At 41.6% G+C, this 19,772-nt stretch overlaps 1 protein-coding gene and 1 pseudogene across 13 annotated transcripts in view; both read right to left on the reverse strand.

The window, feature by feature from the left end:
- Positions 1–19,772, reverse strand: part of RHOBTB1 (Rho related BTB domain containing 1) — a 114,926-nt gene that overhangs the window by 32,657 nt on the left and 62,497 nt on the right. For 10 of the 13 annotated variants that reach the window (XM_055274414.2, XM_055274409.2, XM_055274413.2 and 7 more), the window contains 2 exons: positions 7,859–8,060; positions 7,394–7,497 (listed from right to left, as the gene is read on the reverse strand). In XM_055274414.2, coding sequence (XP_055130389.1) covers positions 7,394–7,497; positions 7,859–8,050 — 296 coding nt within the window. In that variant the 5' untranslated portion in view covers positions 8,051–8,060. Of the gene's footprint in view, positions 1–7,393; positions 7,498–7,858; positions 8,061–8,408; positions 8,424–10,405; positions 10,535–11,866; positions 12,063–19,772 lie in introns of those variants that run through there. The other 3 variants (XM_063637899.1, XM_055274412.2, XM_055274407.2) reach the window with 3 other exon arrangements.
- Positions 9,226–9,385, reverse strand: LOC129481491 (uncharacterized; annotated as a pseudogene).

A 19,772-nucleotide genomic window follows, 5' to 3' on the forward strand; every position in this document is an offset into this window, starting at 1 on the left:
CAGAGATTACCACCATGTTCACCAGTTCCAGAACGAACCAGCTACAAAAGACAAAATTGTTACTATCTGATGAAGAAATGGAAAACTTTCATAGAACGTGATGTTCTCTATTTGGCTATCACAGGGTATCTGGTGAAACGTTTCCTGTTAGAAAAAGATATAAACATAACCACAGGCTGAGAAACAAGGCCCCTGGGTCAGACTATGAGCCACTGAGGCAGGGGGATTCTATCTCTGAGAAAAGGGAACCAGCATGATTTTGTGTGACAGTATGACAGCGTCCCATCCTTAGTTTCAGGGTTATATTCAGCTATTAAGGATCTGGTTCCATTTTTTTAAGTTCACATAGTGATTTATGTTTTCAACGAGACTAACTTAAAGTTCCATAAATAATTAAAACATATATAGTCTAACACGCAAACCTTTCTTCATATATCATAGACTACTTTGTCCATAAGGATATTTCTTTTCTCTTCTTTTTTTTTGAGAAAGGATCTTGCTCTGTTTCCCAGGCTATAGTACAGTTGTGCAATCCTAGCTCACTGCAGCCTCCAACCTCCCACACTCAGGTGATTCTCCCACCTCAACCTCCCGAGTAGCCACCACACCCCACTAATTCTTTGTATTTTTAGTAGAGATGGGGCTACACCATGTTGGCCAGGCTGATCTCAAACTCCTGGCCTCAAGTGATCCACCTGCCTCAGCCTTCCAGAGTGCTGGGATTATAGGCGTGAGCCATTGCACCTGGCCTATTTCTCTTCTTAAAGAATTTTTATTGAGATATAACGGAAATATACCAAATTTGCATATTTGTTGTTTAATTTGATTAATTTCGACATACGTATTCTCCCTGAACCATCATCATGATCAAAATGACAAACATTTCCATCACCCCTAAAATTTCCTTATGTTCCTTTGTGATCCATCCCTCCCCTCCATCCTCTTCTCTAGGAAACCAGTGATCTACTTTCTGTCACTATAGATTAGATTGCATTTTCTAGGATGTTACAGAATTGGAATCACACAGTATGTGCTCTTTGTTGCTTGGCGTCCCTTACTCAAAAGCTCTCTCTCTAATCGTCAAAGATTCTTTTCTTCTGGCTGAGGTTCGGTAACGAGTATCAGAAAATTCCAGTACAGTGTTTACCAAAGTGGGGCCAGAGGACCATCTGCCTCAGAGTCATCTAGGTGCTGGCTAAAATGGGCTGATTCACCTCTTCCAGAACTCTTACATCCAAATGACTGCTCTGTTCAAATAGGAGAACTAACAGTTTTAACCTAACCTCTTAGGGAACAACCATTTCTATCTCTTGGTTCAGATTGCTGCTTTTCTTTCATGCCTTTCTACTTTTTTCCATAACCTGAGCAATTTTTAGTTCTTTTTGTTACAGCAGCACACTGAACTGAATGTCTTTAAGACACAACCAGTAATAATTTTCCAAGACCTCTTGGTACCATATATTTAAAAGTGTGGTTTGGATTACTTTTCCATAAAAAGCGCATGCAGTACTAACTTTCTTCCCTTAGTTACTTTGCTATCTATTTATAAAGTCTGCCATTAGGGCCAGGACTTGAGTGAAGAAAATGAAGCACTTCTTCAAGTGCAAAATGTAAGAGGGTACCAAAAAAACTTCAGTGATCCAGCTAATACTTAAAAAAAAAAAAAATTCAGGCTGGGCATGGTAGCTCACGCCTGTAATCCCAGCACTTTGGGAAGCCAAAGCAGGCAGATCACAAGGTCAGGAATTGGAGACCACCTTGGCCAACATAGTGAAACCCCAGCTCTACTAAAAATACAAAAAATTAGCCGGGTGTGGTGGTGGGCACCTGTAATCCTAGCTACTTGGGAGGCTGAGGCGGAGAATCGCTTGAACCTGGGAGATGTAGGTTGCAGCAAGCCAAGATCACGCCACTGCACACCAGCCTGGGCAACAGTGAGAGACTCATTCTCCAAAAAAAAAAAAAAAAAATTCAAATTAAGGCAAAAAAACCAATGGTGGACAAAGTATCAAAATTTTAAATAAAGTCAGCATCAATAACAGTGCCATATTGTGTCTGAGGCAGAAAGAAAAAAAAAAAAACCCAAAACAGCAATTGTGATCCTGTCTTTTTAAGATTATTATTATTTACATTTTATGCCCAAAATGAGTGACTCCCTCAGTATGCCCTAGCCCTGGCCCTGGTCCACCTCCTGGTCCACTTGAAGTTTCACTGTGCAACGGGCTATTTGCCATCCTAACATCATCATTACAATGTTATTTCTGGCCCAGCCTTTAGAATGTGCTATGAACATTAAGAGCTAACTCAAAATGCTCTATCTAGACACGCTCACTGATCCTTACTTTTTCCCTTGCCATAAAACACAAGCACAACCAATCCCAGGCAAAGATACAAACACCAGTCACTACAGTCCTGAATTTTTTAAAGGGCCTCAACTGTGCATTGAGAATGGGGTGCGTTCATTTGTGTCTGATTACAGGTAGCTTCAACATGAAACTAGACATACAGAAACCGTAGCTCTGATTAATGTTATCATTTAAAACATGTACTTTACTTCTCATAGGAACCAACAACGTTTGAGAAAAATCAGTGTGTAAGAATAAACTATATAATAAATGGGTTCCAACTGGACTCAAAATAAGCCCAGAAATTGCTGGGGATAAGGGCAAGTACAGTGGTTCTGAATGTTTTAGTTAAATGATTTGGGGAAAACATGCCAAGCTTTCCATTCACTCTCAGAAAGTTGGCTTGGATGTATCATTTTTTACCGAAAGCAAAAGGACTTATGCTCAGCTACTTAATGGATGCATATAAAGAATTAAGTTATTTGCTGTGGAATAAAGAATTTAAGAGGAACACTGGAATATCAGAGCTGGTAATAGAATGGTGAGTGCTGGTCTTCAGGGTCCACACAGTACTGTGTAAGATTCAGACTGTACCAGGAGGAAATTTCTGGTAATTTTGTCATCCATCATCATCACAAACTACAACAGCATGGTGGATGGGGAAGATATGGGCTTTGAAGTCAGACAGATTCAAGAGGAAAGTCCAGCTGCCCTCTGTCCTGGCTGTCTGATCTTGGCCCTTTTTTGTGCCTGTTTCTCCAACTGTGAAATGAGCTTATTTTGCAGGCTCGCCACAAGAATGAAGCAGGACAGGACACATGCAGCACCATAGCACAGGCGTGGTGCATGGGGCACCCTGATTAAACTGTAGTTATTATCACTGTCAACAACATAGGCTTTATTCAGTGTCTGAAGGTTCTCTGACCTGCAGACAGATCAATGAAGGAAATTTTCTAGGGAAAAAAAAACAACAATAGAATCTGTAATTATTTACCTATGTGTGACTAGACAAAAGGGACTGATGTAGTTTGGCTGTCTCCCTACCCAAATCTCAAATTGTAGCTCCCATGATTCTCACGTGTCATGGGAGGGACCCAGTGGGAGGTAATTGAATCATGAGGGCAGGTCTTTCTCATGCTATTCTCATGACAGTGAATAAGTATCATGAGATCTGATGGTTTCATAAAGGGCAGTTCCCCTGCACGTGCTCTCTCTCTTGCCTGCCACCATGTAAGATGTGACTTTGCTCCTCCTTTGCCTTCTGCCATGATTGTGAGGCTTCCCCAGCCACATGGAACTGTGAGTCCATTAAACCTCTTTTTCTTTATAAATTACCTAGTCTCAAATATGTCTTTATTACCAGTGTGAGAACTGACTAATAAAGAGACTGAAGGGCCAGATTCCTGATAAAGGCAGAGCCCATCCTGTTTGTCTATATTTTCAGTGCTAAGTCCCTAAATGTGGACACTTCATTCTTATAAGAGCTCCAGGAGACAACTCTTTAGTTGAGCGACATCCCTTTAAGAAGACGCGCTTTCCTTGCCGAAAAAGAGCAGCTGATCAAAGTCACGGTTACTATGTACGGTTTTGTTCCTGACATTTTAAAAGATCCAGAAAAGAACTTCAAAAGTTCATCCAAAAGTGGATATAAAGTAGGTGGTGGGAAAAAGGCCATAAGAGAGCTGGAGTTATTTACTCCACAGAAGAGAGGGTCGACAGATTTCAAAGTGCAGAGCATTACAACACTCATGCTACTCTGTTTCCTTCATCTCCATGGAATAGAAGGGCTCTTATCAATACTTTTTTTTGGATAGTTGGATGATTTCTCTTCCTGAAGACATGGGGTCAACCAGATGACCTTTTGAAATCTCTTCTAGTTCCAATCTTTGCACAAATCCAAAAGAGCAAATAGAAATCCAGCTCACCAATGTAGGGTCCCAGTAGGTTGAGGTAGCTTGGCACAGTGGAAAGAGTGAGAGCCAGGAGTCAGGCAGAGTGGCTTTGAATCTGCCTCTGAGACTCACTTGTTGGGCAAATTTGTGGTAGTAAAAGAACTCAACCTTTTACTCAATGGTAGCACCAAGATGATCTCTGCCTCCTACAGTTCCTGAAAGGATTAACTAATGTTGGCAAAGCACCTAATGTGTTGACTGGCACACAGTAGGCTTTTGAAAAATTGGAGCTTTTATTCTAATTGGCAAAAAAATGGGTAGAATAGTTCCATTTAAATCATAAGAGAGCACTAACACTGTGGTTATACCACATCAGGAACATTGCAAATTCAAGTTGGCCAACTGCCTACCGCTGACAATTCCTCATCCCACAGAATCCTCTCTGCAAACTAGAGCTTGTCCATACCAAAGAATGTTTGAGGGGCAACTTATTAACTACCTTTTGCTATGAAGCAGAGGAAACCGAAGGCAAGGTCTAAGACATGTTGGTTTAAATCTGGCTTCTCTCACCGTCACTACAAGAATCAAATTAACTATTGTAAAAAGGTTTCAAATACATTTCCAAGTATAGGGAATGTATTTCACATGCCTCAAAGTTTATGTCTGAGTACATCCCACTGAATTGTAATTCTAAGTATAGTAAAAATGTCAGTCACAAAACAGGTTTGCAAAACAAGTTTTGCAAAAACAAAAAAGGTTTGCAAAAGCTATAATTATGATTCCTCTCCTTCACGAATGATATAAAGGTAAAACTTGAAGTCATTAAGAAATTAAACAGCTCTCTCAGAGCAGGGAAATGTACTGGTCAGGGACCTATAGTGAATAAAAGAACTCCTACTTCTCTCAGTTTTTTCCATAAAAATGTAACTTTTTGGCATTATGTCAATGTGATATTACATATTTAGCATTTACAGAAAGATGCTGGAGTGCAAGAGAGAGGAGCTCTGGTTTATGTTCTTTAACTAGAGGTGGGGTCTGCGTCAGGATTCCTGGAGGCTGTGAGGAATTGGAAAAGACAGAGGAAATACAAGGTACAAACATGCACTCAAAGCAAAGCCCCAGGGAGAACGTGGCCAGAAACATGGGAGTGTTCCTGAAGCCCCTCTATGTTGCTCAGAGAATCAAACTTGGCTTGGAGGAGCACTTCCTGTTTCTATCAAAGGGATAATGGGTTACAGTTGACAGAACCAAATGTTACAAACAAGGGAGCAGAACAATGCACTTTGAACTGATGGAGTCACAGGAAAGAGCAGCTTATTTTTGTTGGGAGGGAACACACACGCAGGTATGGCATGCTGTATTGTAAAATGACTCCAGCTATGTCAGGGAGCTGAACGGGGCCCAGTGTGGATTTACGAAGGCCATCGTGCCATTAAATAAATGCTATGCAGGAATCTCACAATATAATGAAGCAGCCCTTTTATTACCATCGCACCAGCTTTATGCTGAGGGGTCATGTTAAAATTCATTGTTTGAAACGAATACATTTCATTGTTGTTGTTTTCTCTTTTTTTTCTGGTATTTTTTCACAGGTATTGACAAATGCATAAGTTTCTAGTGGCAACAAACCACTGAGCTGTTGAAATAGTTTCAAGACTCTAAACCCAAATATTTCCATTAACTCATCATTAGGCTCATCATTTTCACAACACTGTTTTAGAAGTGGGGATATAAAAAAGTCCTTTGTATTGAAATCTATTGTATTTATCCTTACACTGCCTAAAGTCATCAAATCAAGCTTCCTCAAAACCATAGATGTTACAAACCTGACTGCCCAGCAGTTACAAGCAGGTTCATTTATAATTGTTATTTTTACATGTAGAACAATTGGACAAAAGAAAAAAGCAAAATGGCACCTCAGATAACAGTCAAGAACATTATAGAAAGAAAAAAAAAAATCCAGGAAATTCAAGGAAAAGAAAACTATCTATGATGTGGGATATTAAGTTCAAAAGTCCTTGTTACCAAGGGGACATTAAAATCGTGTTTTGCTTCCATAACTCTCTTTCTGAGTCCCCTTGAAAAAAAGTGGTCTAAGTCACAGATTCTTGCAGTGTGTGAAATAATTCCCGGGAATAGGGCAAACTCTTTCAGCAGTTTATTCGTTATTTTAGGCCACTTAGATAAATGACAATAAAAGTCTGTTCAGAGAGCTACTGGCTTGGAGAAATGGAAGAATCTTCAGAAATGCTTATCTCAACACAAAGGAGTAATTCATGTGCTTGGAGTACCTAACTAATAAAATCCTTAAGGTGACATGATGTTTGATGTCAAGAAGAGACAACAAGGCCATGATATCTACATTCTACAGTTAAAATGAAATGTATTCATTTATAATTAAGTGGTAAAAAAAAAAGTCTCCACTAATCCAGAATTTAATAGCTATAACCCATTCATTGAGAGAGACGTTAAGTTATGGTGGCAAGGAGAGGTTGCTAAATATTTTAAGGCACTTTGACCATGTTCCTACCCATATTAATGTCCTTCTAGAGGAGTTTTCCCATTACTAGGTTTTTTTCTCCTTTTTTAAAAAATAAAAAATAAATGTTAGTGTTTCCATTCATTTTGGAAATATGTCTTGCGAAGGACTTCAGAGATATTTTTCTTTCTTTTTAAAAATGACCTTCTAATAAAAATAATAGACTTTTCAAATAACACAAAACCCAAAGCAAATAACATTAGACTCTGCCAATATGGTCATGAAAAGACCAAACAGTCCTTCTGAAGTAGGGTGACCAAGTGCCAAAATAACTTAAAACAGTCCAACAGAAGGCAAGTGAAGTGTTACTCAGAGAACCAGCCACCAAAGCAGCCCACAGTTTGAGGGTGTTAAAGAATCCTAATCTAGCAAATCTTCCAGCTTGACCACTGGTTGTTTTCAATACAGTACTTCCTCATTGGCAGGGCACGCTGCTTTTCTTGACATCAGGAAACAATACCATTCTTTTTTTTTCTTTTTTCTTTTCTTAGACACAGTGCACAACCCAACACGTTTCAAGGCCACATGACGTGGTTTTTGTTGATTTGTGAACCAGCTGCTGGTTTGAAAAGGAAATTGCACTCAAGCTCAACCACGCTGTACTAGTCTTGGTTTACCTGCCATATGCAAAGCGTCTGTCTTTGTGATGATCACCAAAAGTATCCCAAAGCCTGAGAGAAACACTCACTTCATCAACAACATCCCGAGAACGCTCCAAGACCTGCAGGAGAGAGAGAGAGCATCTGTGCTCGGTGTCAGTCAGAAGTTCCCCAGGAGAAGCATGTTCAGGTCAGCACCCTCAGTGCCCATCAATTCACTTGCATTAAGTTTCCTTATTCTATCTGACAGGATTTAAGCTAAGTCTTAATTCCCTTCTTGGAATCACCTGTCTCAACCCTCATTCAGGATACCAGAGCCACAGTCTCCGGTTTGCATTTTGCTTTTGTTTTCTCTTGTGGCACTAAAAAGGTTAGTTTTGTTTTGAATGTGCAATTTATTCACGCTCCTCCTTTAGAAAAAATCAGACTGGCAACCAGCAATGATGTGCCCTAGGGATGCTAAAGACACTCTGTGCATCTTACCTCCTGGCACACGCGGTACTGGTCAATCGCCCACACGGTTGGCACGTGGGTGGCCAGCAGCTGATACTGCGTGAGTGTGGTGTTGCACGCCCTGGCACAGATCAAGCGTGTCTTCCCCACGGCATTGTCACCCACGACCACACACTTGATAGTTTCAACGTTGGGTCTTTCGTAGTCCATGTCAGCGTCCATTTATAAAACTCTGTAAGAAGAGAGCGAACACCGCAGTAAGGACACCAAGGCTTTCCAGAGCCATCAAAGACGTGAGAGGTTCAGGGAGTTTTGCCTTTGTCCAGCCACTTCCTTGGAGGTGCACAAGCACAGGCGAGGCTGTTTGGAAGTTCATACTAAGCCTAACTGACACTCAAGTTTTCTTTTTATATCTCACACAAGTACAAAAACATGGGACTGTTATTTTGACCCCAAACAGTTTATTCCCGTTAACTGTTATTTTCTCCTTGGTTTTCTCTAAACACAACCTGCCTATTGGAGCTCCATTCAGCCACCGTCGGGACAGCTGGCACACATTTATAGCCTACTGGCTACTCACGTTGGCCTGCTAGCAAGTCCGGTCACCTGTAGGGCTGAACTTCAACACTGGGGCAATAGGCAGCCTTGGCAATGCTCACATCTACTTCATCACAACATTGCCCATTAGCCAATATCTGTTGTTGAAAAGCAGTTTTCTATAGGTTCAAAACTGTTATGGGGACTTAGAGAATAATCAAAAGTGCAGGCTGAAAGACTACCTGATGTCAAAGAAGAGTAAACTGTTAAGTCTAAATTTAATTGAATTAACTTATATTTATTTGTATTAATCAAATTCATAATTCATATATATATATATATGGAATCTCACTCTGTCACCCAGGCTAGAGCACAAGCACAGTGGTGCAATCTCCACTCACTGCAACCTCTGCCCCAGGTTCAAGCGATTCGCCTGCCACAGTCTCCTGAGTAGCTGGGATTACAGGTGCCCACCACCATGCTCAGCTAATTTTTATATTTTTAGTAGAGATGGGGTTTTGCCATGTTGGCCAGGCTATTCTCGAACTCCTTATCTCAAGTGATCTCCCCACCTTGGCCTCCCAAAATGCTGGGATTGCAGGCGTGAGCCACCATGCCCAGCCATAAAAAAGATATTCTTAAGAGGGCCCATAATAAAGCAAGATTCAAAAAAATTATCTTCTGTGTTTTCATCAAGAAATCTGGAACATATGGCAAAGAATAATTTTACCAGGAGAGTTACTTTGGAATCTTCCTGAAACCATCCAAGAAGGTTTAAACAGGGTTGCTGATGAGAGGCCAAGAGGAAGAAAAAAAGCACCTGCCAGCTTGGTCTCCCCAGGGACAGGACCCTCCACAAACAGGGGTGCAGGCTGCTTACCAGTAGCAGCTGGACAGGAGGCCAGCCATGTATGATTTTAAGATTTTCATTAACTGTAATTGCCTTTTTGAGGGAGTCTATTGTTAAACTAATAAGAACAGATGCTACACTTGATCTTAGCCAAAAGGCCGACAAGCAATGGAAGTCCTTTGTTAAACTGAGAAAAGTGGGTGGGTGGTCCTTTTTAAGGAGTCAGTAATGATTTTAATGGCTATGGTAAAGAAACTGTTCAGAGTAAAGCCTAATACATAATTGGGACTCAAGTGTTTGTTTAATTCATCTGATTGAGAAAAATGATAACTTGGATAATGAGATTAAGGGCATTGACAAAGATATATAGAAAGAATATTAAGAAGAATTCTTTTTCACAGTTAGGACTATTGGAACATGGACTGTCTCAGAAAGTGAAGGGTATGGAACTGTCAACTGTAACGCCATCACAGGAGGTGTTAAAGCTGAGGCTGGAGAACGATTTGGCAGGAATGGAGTAGAGTGATTCAAGGAACAGATGTGTGCTTAGGTTAGGATTGGATCTGTTAATTCCTACACCATGGAGAGGCTTAAAACAGTCAGATACCTGTCCACCTGACGAATACTTATCCTGAACATCCTGGGTGGGGAAAAAGAGTCTTTTAAAATCTCCAATTCTGATGATCAGCCAGGCGTGGTGACTCCTAAAATTGATTTCTTGAAAATTTAGTTTTAAACTTCTGTGGTTTTCTTAGTTACCCATCTAACAGTATAACATAGCAAAAGCATGAATTTGATGTTAGATTGGTGGGTCCTAAACAAATCCCAGGGAACACTTTGCAGTGTCTGGAGACGTGTCTGGTTGTCACTTGGTGGGGAGTTGAGGAGGGAGTTCTGTTTCTAGTGGGTAGAAGATCAGAGACGCTGCTGCTATGCACAGGACAACGCCCCACAACAAAGAATTACCCAGCCCCAAATGTTATAGGGCTGAGGTTGTGAAACCCTGCCTTAGAAGGATGTGAGTTTGAATCCTAGCTCCCTCATTTTCCAGTCATTGGACTTTGGGCAAGTTGTTTGTACTTTCTGAGCCTCAGTCTCCTCATCTGTTAAGTGGGTATCATGATAATACTCATCTCCTAAGGTTGTTGTGAGGATTACGTGAACTGATGATTAGGTCCTCAGTGCTGTACCGGACACACTGATGGTTTCAAAAATTATAATCATGATGCTGAAGATGAATGCCTTCAGATGACAACAAAATTGAGTCAGGTGGAAGGCCAGAGTCAGATGCAAACTCATAAACCTAATAACGACAAAGATATATAAAAAGGATACAACTTGGAAGAATTAACCAAACAGTAACTCACTGAAAATTAACACAGAAACAAGATGTGGTGTAGCTGATCTTAAGCAAAGAAGACAGAAAAAATTTTGGTTGTGGAGGGGGCAGGGAGGAGGTCACAGTTAATGAAAAGATAATAGAGTTGGAAAGATGGGTTAAAAATGCTTACCTGAGGCATTTCTCAATCCCAGAATAATTAACCCTCTTTGACAAGTTTCTGGTTACATTAGCATGGGGTAGTAGCCTGAATCAGAAAAACAGGTTCTAGCTGGAGTCTCACAACTTTGGAAATGGAGGTTCATTACTTTAAATGTCCTCAGTGGTGGGAAACCTTACTCTTTTAAGGGTGAATTTTATTTATTTATTTATTTTTGATAGATAAATGTCATACACAGCCAATCCCTAAAATTTGGGAGAATGTTTAGACTTAGTAAAAATGGAGAATAGGACACTAATAATACAGAATTAGTTTTCTGGTAGGCTTGCAAACTAGCCCTGATAGCAGCCCCCAAGAAGGAATCCCCCAAATAAGTTGAATCATAGCAGCACTGATGGAATGGCTGTGTCACTTTCACTGAAGGTTACTTCGAGAGTAACAGAAGCCCTTCTAGTTTTGTATTAAGGCTATGATTATAAAAACTATCATTACTTCACTTATTTTTAGACACATTTCATGAGTAGTCCTAAGAAGAATTTCTGTGTCAAAGGTGAGAATAACATCCGTGGGTCCTCTAATCCCTAGCAGTCCGCTCAAGACCAAAGTGACTGCCAAAGGTGCTGACCCTTGTGCAAAAGGGATAATATGTAAGGGAAAATAAAAGGCGGGGCAGAGTTAAATATTCATGGCCCGGATCACTTGCTGCAGATATGGAATTTCCAGGAAGCATTCACTGAATTTCCCAATACTGAAAATCTTTTATTTGCAGTAGAATTTTCTCTTGTGGTACTCTAAAAAGCATTTTAAGAATGTGAAATCACAGCCAAGGATGGAAACTCATGTTACAGTTGCATTGTTGTAAATCATTTGTTCATTTGTTACACATAAACAAAGAAACATTAAATTATGGTAGTAATTATAAAAATACGCAATTTTGTCCTTCTCCACTTGTTATAGGTTCTAATTTATTCATATCTAGCATTCTGATGGTTGAGTGTACTCTTAGGACCATCTGGATAATGACTCTGGTTTCTGATTTTTATTTACCTAGAATGAGAGTAATAAGTATTATTCATTTAACACTATTAATAAATGTCACCACTATAAATCCTGCTGATCGATGTGGAGACCGTCTCATACTTAGATACATACCTGAAGAGACAAGGAAGGTAGCAAAAAAAAAAAAAAGAAGAAAAGCTTGAAAGAAAGGACACTGGTAATCTGCTACTATGGCAGCTCTGTCATCTTACTCAAAACTGACTTGAACGTTATTTCGTATTTTCACCAATACCGATGAATCCACTTGCACAGTATTCAGAAGTCAGAAGGGAAAAGCTTATTTGAAAAACTGTTAAATAAACAAGACAGCGCAGGTGGGGAAGTGAAGGGCATGGTGGAGTGGTTCTGGTCCCCACCACTCACAAGGCTGACCTAGAAAAGCATGAGCATGCTCTTCGTGGTCTACAGAACCACCCCATCTGGTCTGATCATCCTATACCTGCCCACTATTATTGCTGTCATCTCCTGGACTTCAGGCCACTCCTCCACACTCCCTGCCCACACAGCATTCTTGGGCCCACAGGATGGTGCAGCCCACATCCTAGCCTCACAATTTCTTCTCTCCTTCAGTGCCAGTGATCTTTACCACATTTTACTTGAGCCATCCATCCTTTTGGACACGTGCTGGATATTGTTGTCATCCAGAAACATTTTGCCTCTGAAATCTCAAATTTCAAAATTCCACTCTCAGAACAAAAACTCCTACCTTTACAGGCTGTGCTGGATGAAAAAGGCCACGGCAGCAACTCCCATCAGGAGGTGAAATCTATTTCCCTTCCTCTTGAATTAATGCTAAGCTTCTGACTGCTTTGCCCAAAAGAACGTGGTGGAGGTGATGCTGTGTGAGGTCTAGAGTCTAGGTCTCCAGAGGCCCTGCAGTTCCACCTTCTTGCTGTTGGAATGCTGCCACAAGACCGCCATGTAAGGAAAGTGGCCTAACCCAGCAGCGGATGAGAGTTCACATTGAAAACCACTGAGGCAGCCCTGCCAATGGCTGTCACCAAGTGCTGGATAATGTAAAGCCATCTTGGACATTCCAGCTCAGCCAATCCTACAGCTGAATGTAGTTTATGAATGAGCCCAGGTGAAACCAGCAGTGGAATCACCAGCCAACCCTCAGAATCATGAGAAATCATAAATTATTACTGTTTTAAGCCACCAAGTTTTGGGTTTATGAACCAATAGTCAACAGAAACATACCCATTATACCTTAGGGAAATCTCCAGTACCTTCACTCCTCTATTTATTTTTAAATGTCAGATGATAGGTCCCTTTTGAATGGATGATCTTTTCCACCTAGGGATGATGGGTCATGCCAACTTTTCTCTTTACGGTCGCCCTCAATTTCTTGCGTTGCATATGTGGTATGCAGAATAATGGCCTCCCTGAATATGTCCACGGAATCCGTGGAACTTGTGAATATGTTCCATTGCATGGCATGAGGGAAGAGCGTTGCAGATGGAATTAAGGTTGCTAGTAAGCTGACCTTAATATAAGCAGATTATCCTGGACTATCTATGTGGGTGCAACGCAATCACAATGGTCCTTTAAATGCGGAAGCGGTAGGCAAGAAATCAGAGTCAGAGAGAAATATGAAGATGCTATACTGCTCGCTTTGAAGATGAAGGAAGGGGCTGCAAGCCAGGTAATGTATGTGACCCATAGAAGCTAGAAAAGGTAAGGCAACAGATTCTCCCCTAAGGCCCCCAAAGTAACACAGCCTGCCAACACTTTAAGTTCAGTGAGACCCATGTCAGACCTTTGTTTTTCAGAACTATAAGAAAATAAACTTTGTTTTATGCTACTAAGTTTTGATAGTTTGTTACAGCAGCAATAAGAAACTAACGTAGCACACTTTAGCCACACAAAATGGCTTTCTCAAATTCTAAATGTTGTTTGTTACCTTTATATACACCTTTCCTTCTTGCCAACTCTCCTCCATTCCTTGTCTGCCTGGCAAATTCTATTCATTCTTTAAAACCGTATTCAGATATCCTACTGTGGCAGCTCTGTCACAAAAGCCTTCCTAACTACCCTCTAAAAAGCTTTTCTAACTACCCCTTTAGTCAGCTTCAGCTGCCATAACAAAATACCACAGACTAGGTGGCTTAGCCAACAGAAATTCATTTCTCACAGTTCTGGAGGCTGGAAGTCTGACAGCAGGGTGCTGGTGTGGCTAGGTTCTGGTGAGGGCTCTCTTCCTGGCTTGTAGGCAGCTGTCTTCTTGTGGTGTCCTCACATGACAGGTAGAGACACAAAGCTCTGATGTCTCTTCCTCTTCCTAAAAGGGCACTAATCTCATCATGGGGCTCCACCCTCATGGCTTTATCCAAACCTAATTACCTCTCCAACAGCCCACCTCTTAATACAATCACACTGGGGGTTAGGGCTTCAACATATGAATTGGGGGAGGAGGCAGACATTCACCCTGTAGCACTATCTCAGTGCCTGTACACACATCACTCCTTCTTGCCAACCCTCCTCAATTCCTTGTCTGTCTTGCAAATTCTAGTCATTCCTTAAAACCTTACTCAGACATCACCTCCCCTGGAAAGGTTTCCTAACTAACCCTCCACCTCATAAACTAATTTACCTTTTTCTCTGTATCAATAAAGAGTTCTAGGAGAAGCAATTACAAACAAAAACAAATGTACACGCATCTATACACACATTTTTTCCTATATTAACAAATCATGGAATGGTAGCTTGTGAATTTGTGTGCGTGTGTGTGGTTATACCTTCAGAGTGCCCGTTTCATACACTGAACGAATCATCAAGTGTCTGTGGGGTATAGCTATTTGCTACAGTGCTGGGAATATATGCTTATACAACACCCCTTTTCTGCAAAGCCTTTCTTGACTACCCCTCTGGTCCAAAGGTCCCCTAATTTAATGGTGACTCTCTCTGAGGGCCACCCATCGGAAAAATAGGGACAGAGCCAAATGTGACCTTAGTTAGCCTGGTCTCCTCTTCAAATCATTTCCTTTCCTTTGGTGGTGCTCCAACCCAACCTTCAGTCTTTGCCTTGATGACCTTCATGGTGTTCTGTCCCTCTCTTATGAAAGAGACTCCCAGGAAGTTCTGCGCATGTGCACTCCCTCACTCACAAGACACCTAGAAGACCTCTAGAGTTCTGCCCCCATAACTCAATAACTCAGGGCACTGTGGCTGATGTACTTGTTTGCTCAGACAGGCACATTTCAGTGTAGGGCCACTAATTGATTTCAGGCAAGCGTGCAAGACTCCTCTAACATTAGAAATTCAGAAATTAAGATGAGTGGGTAGGAAGAGAGTTATCATTTGTCTAAGAAACACCACTAGGGGTCTCCTAATTGCTGTGAATCGTCCCGCTATTGGAATATGCTGCATCTTATCACTTACACTATGTCTCTTATTATATTTGCTATTTCTTTTTTTTTCTTTTTTGAGATGGAGTCTCACTCTTGTTGCCAGGCTGGAGTATAATAGCGCAATCTTGGCTCACCGCAAACCTCCGCCTCCTGGGTTCAAGCAATTCTCCTGCCTCAGCCTCCCGAGTAGCTGGGATTATAGGCATCTGCCACCAGGCCTGGCTACTTTTTTATTTTTAGTAGAGACGGGGTTTCTCCATGTTGGTCAGGCTGATCTCGAACTCCCAACCTCAGGTGATTCACCCGCTTCGGCCTCCCAAAGTGCTGGGATTATAGGTGTGAGCCAACATGCCTAGCCCTATATTTGCTATTTCTATCAAGGCATGGTGAGCAGTCTGCTTAAAGACAAAAATTGAAGGCCCATGGAGGGACCTTTGTACTCTTATCTCCATTTAGCTGTTCACAGACAGTCTGAATGATGCTATTGGATGGACACTACATTTTCTTATTCCTCCCAAAAGCATATAATCTGAATTTTAAGAAGTAATTTAGCTCAGCCATTAAAAAATACTAGTGCAACAAATTTTAGTGTATTCGAAGAGTGAGCCCTGAAATAAAAAACTGAGAATTTTATATTATTGACAGGAACAAAAGGAAAATGTTAAGAGTTGCATAATAACTATAGCCAACAGCCAAGTTTCGACTGTGCGGATTTCATTATTCTGAGCTTTTAATCAGCAGTTGTAGGTAGGTGGGAGCTGTTTCATACATAAAATAAGCATCTCAGCTGGAATAAAGAATGGTCCCAGAGCCAGGAAAGAGATGCAAGGGCTGGGATGGACTTTCCTGAATCAAAACTTCACAGAATTATATCCCCAAGATAACATTGCCTTCCACCATTTAAATCAACAGAATTCATTGTTGTAATCAACATTATTTTTTCAATGGACTGTTTTGATTAAAAAAGAAAAGAGTAAGTAATAGAAAGGATGCTGCATAGAAGTTTATGGATGCAAATACTACAGAACCACCTGCTGATATGAAAGAAGCACTTTTTACTACATCCGCTCATGATTCTCACCAGGGCTCTCTGACAGCGGAGACCCACAGAAGATCGTGCTCTCTATGCTTTTAAAACTCAAGATCAGTGGGAGAGATGAACCAAGATTAGAAACCAACCTTCTTTTCCACCTTATGTGCTGTTCTTAATAAACATTGCCCTCATTGAAAAAATAAAGACTTCATTTGTGTCTTGAAAAAATAAACCAAAAATTTAAAAGATGCATGAGAATTCCAGGGCAGATTTCAAAACCACCATAAGTGAACTGTGTGCTGGGTTCAGACACACGGGTCTACTTTCTTCTACAAATAACCAGGGAACCTCTCCTTTGACAATTTGCCTATGTCATTACTTCTGCTCAAAGGCCCTTTCCTCGTGCCCTTAACTCACCTACTGAAATTGTTCTCCACCTGTGGGACTAAGGCAGTCTTAATTTAAAAATTATACGCTAAGCACTGAATGAGTGCCAGGCCTTTAGGTGTACAGTGAAAAGCAAGCCAGCGGTGATTCACAGTCAGGTGGAAAGAAACAAGTAAACAGGCAGACAAATACATCAGCACAAATTTGAGGGGGTCCTTGAAAAAAGCCAAAGGATGTCGAGAAAAAATAATGGATGGGAAGCCCAAAGGGCAGACTGGGTGACCTCTCTGAAGAGGCCTCATTCCTGCCATCTGGAGAATGAGAAAGGCCCAGTCAAGAGACGGGAGAGGAAACAGGCCTGGAGAGCCCGAGGGAGAGGAAGTGGGGAAGCAGGAAGGCTAGAAAGGTAGGTGGGGATAGAGCATACTCAGCCTTTCAGGCCATAGTCAGGAGTTTGGATCTTATTCTAAATGCAGTGAGAAGCCACTGCAGTGTTTAAGCAGAAGTGTGGTAGGTTCTGATTTGCTTTAAGTTTTGTTTTGTTTTGTTTTGAGTCAAGTCTTGCTCTGTCACCCAGGCTAGAGAGCAGTGGCACAATCTCGGCTCATTGCAACCCCTACCTCCACCTCTCAGGCTCAGGCCACCCTCTCACCTCAGCCTGTTGAGTAGCTGGGACTACAGGCATGTGCCACCATGCCCGGCTAATTTTTTGTATTTTTGGTAGAGATGGGGGTCTCACTGTGCTATGCAGGGTGGTCTTGAACTCCTGAGCTCAGCCGATCCTCCCACCTTGGCCTCCCAAAATGCTGGGATTACAGGCCTGATTTGCTTTTTTTTGTTTTTTTATGAGACAGTGTCTCGCTTTTTTGCCCAAGCTGGAGTGCAATCACGCGATAGTTCACTGCAACCTCTGCCTCCTGGGTTCAAGTGATTCTCTGCCTCAGCCTCCTGAGTAGCTGGGATTACTGGCACCTACCATCATGCCTGGCTAATTTTTGTATTTTTGTAGAGATGGAGTTTCACCATGTTGGCCATGCTGGGCTTGAACTCTTGATCTCAGGTGATCCTCCTTCCTTGGTCTCCCAGAGTGCTGGGATTACCAGCATGAGCCACCATGCCTGATCCTGATTTGCTTTTTAAAGGAATCCCCAATATCACTGAGACTGTTGTATGTACAGAGAACATGTCATGGGGGCAGGGGTGCAATAGCAGAGGAATGGTGAGGAAACCCTAAGTTCTCCAGGACAGAAAGGATGGTGCCTCTGACAGGGCAGAATCAGCAGAGATGCAGCCAAATACAGATTCAAGTTACATTTTGGAGGAAGACACACTGCAAACATCCTTCCTTTATACTGTCTCTAAGGCGGTTTATCAAATTCTGATTTGTAATACTGATTATTATGTTTATATGCATTCTACTTCCACCCCACTGAGATTATAAATTTTTGGCAACAGAAATTGTTATTCATCTTTAAATCCTCAAATCTTGTCACAGTGCCTGGCCTGTAGGCAGCTTTCAATAAACGTTTGTTGAATGGAATAAAAAATACAGCCACTCCACCTTTCTTAGAAAACCTTCCACCTGGGGATGGCAGAGAACTTGCATGTGGCTATCTCTGGTGACTGATCATTAAGCACTGTGGCCTCGAAAGCAGCAGCGTGTGGCTAAGCCTGCAGTTGGTGAGAGGAACACCTTGAGGGACATCTGTGTGGCCCATCACAAGAGCAGTGTTTGACAGATGGCATTGCACCAACCATTGCTCCCTAACAGGAAGTGCATCAGTAACCACGGGGACCACCAGAGACCAAGGACCACACCCTTTCACCAAATGGGAAGGTGGTGGTGGGGAGGAGAGCCCCAGTATGTGCAGGTAGAAGGGGCTTAGGATTGGATTGGATTTAGAAAAACAAATGAGTGCTTGTTTATTTTGTTCTAGTTTCTAGAGCCGATTTATAAATCTTAATAATATTTACATATAAGGGTCTCATAAAGTTCTCACCCACTTTTAGACTTAAACATCCTAATTCAAGGGATTCTCAGTACTTTTTGGTGAGTCACTACTTGGCTTGGAAAGAAAGGAAAAAGGGAGGCACATGTACTCATTACATATGGATAATGATTTATAACTAATATGAAAGTGAGTCTTGAATAAACGAGTTCACTCTATGCCCAAAAGAGCCACATCACAAAATGCAATTAGCTGGACTTCAAGGCAAGATGGCAATGAAGGCACTGATGCCTTGAACCCTCCTCTACCATCATCTCACTGCAAGTAGCCTTAGTCTGTATGGATAGCAGCCTCTATCCACAACAGTACCAGAAACTAAGGGTAAAAAGTAACCACATACCAAAAACTGGAAGGATTTCTGCCAAATTCACTTCCATGGAGCCACGTGATAACATCACTGATGGTCAGCAGACTGCCATGTCCACAAGGAAAAGAATTGGCCCAGGAAGTAGGCAGACATTCTTCACCACAGATGTCCATAATCTGGAGTAGTGAGAGCCACACTGACTTGGGAGAAGGGTGAAGAAAGAAGGGTGGAGGAAGAAGGTTTCCCAGTGGCTCCAGTAGGAAACCAGCCTGCTGCTATCAGCATGGAGTAACCTTGCTGACTGTCCTTTGCTGAGGATGGACCAGGTAGAGAGAACAAAGTATGGAAAAATATTCTCTCCGTTCTGCTTTTGCTTCCTCCAGCCCACTCAACCAGGCCCTTTCAGTTTTGAGCCTATGACAGAACTGATTGATCTTGTGGGGTTAATGCAAGAGGGAGTCAGGTAAGGGGGTGCTGCCTCTTAAGACTGAACATTAGTCTAACTTCCATGGTCACATTCCTTGCTGTTGTCCTTAATTGACCCTCAAAGGTTCTCTCAACTCACATTATACTGAGTAGCTTTGCTTGTCTGCTCTGGAACTGGGTGGTTTCCTGGGATGCTATCATAGAGCCCTACCTTGATCTTTGACAGAGCCTATGGTTATCCCAGCATTTGGAATATACTTCAAACCTTGGCCTTTGTGAATCCTTTTGTGTATTGATAGTGTAAACAGAGACCATTCAACATATGACCTATTAAAAACCTTGAAGAATAGACATGTACAAGCAATTACCTAAAGGCACAGAAGAAAGGTGTTCCACTTAGATAAACATGCTATATAAAACAGCAGAAGAAAAACTTCAAACATCTGATTCATGTACTTAATCATGTAAAAGAAGATAATGTACATTT

This window comes from Symphalangus syndactylus, chromosome 4 (genome assembly GCF_028878055.3).
Source record: "Symphalangus syndactylus isolate Jambi chromosome 4, NHGRI_mSymSyn1-v2.1_pri, whole genome shotgun sequence".
Lineage (NCBI taxonomy): Eukaryota > Metazoa > Chordata > Mammalia > Primates > Hylobatidae > Symphalangus > Symphalangus syndactylus.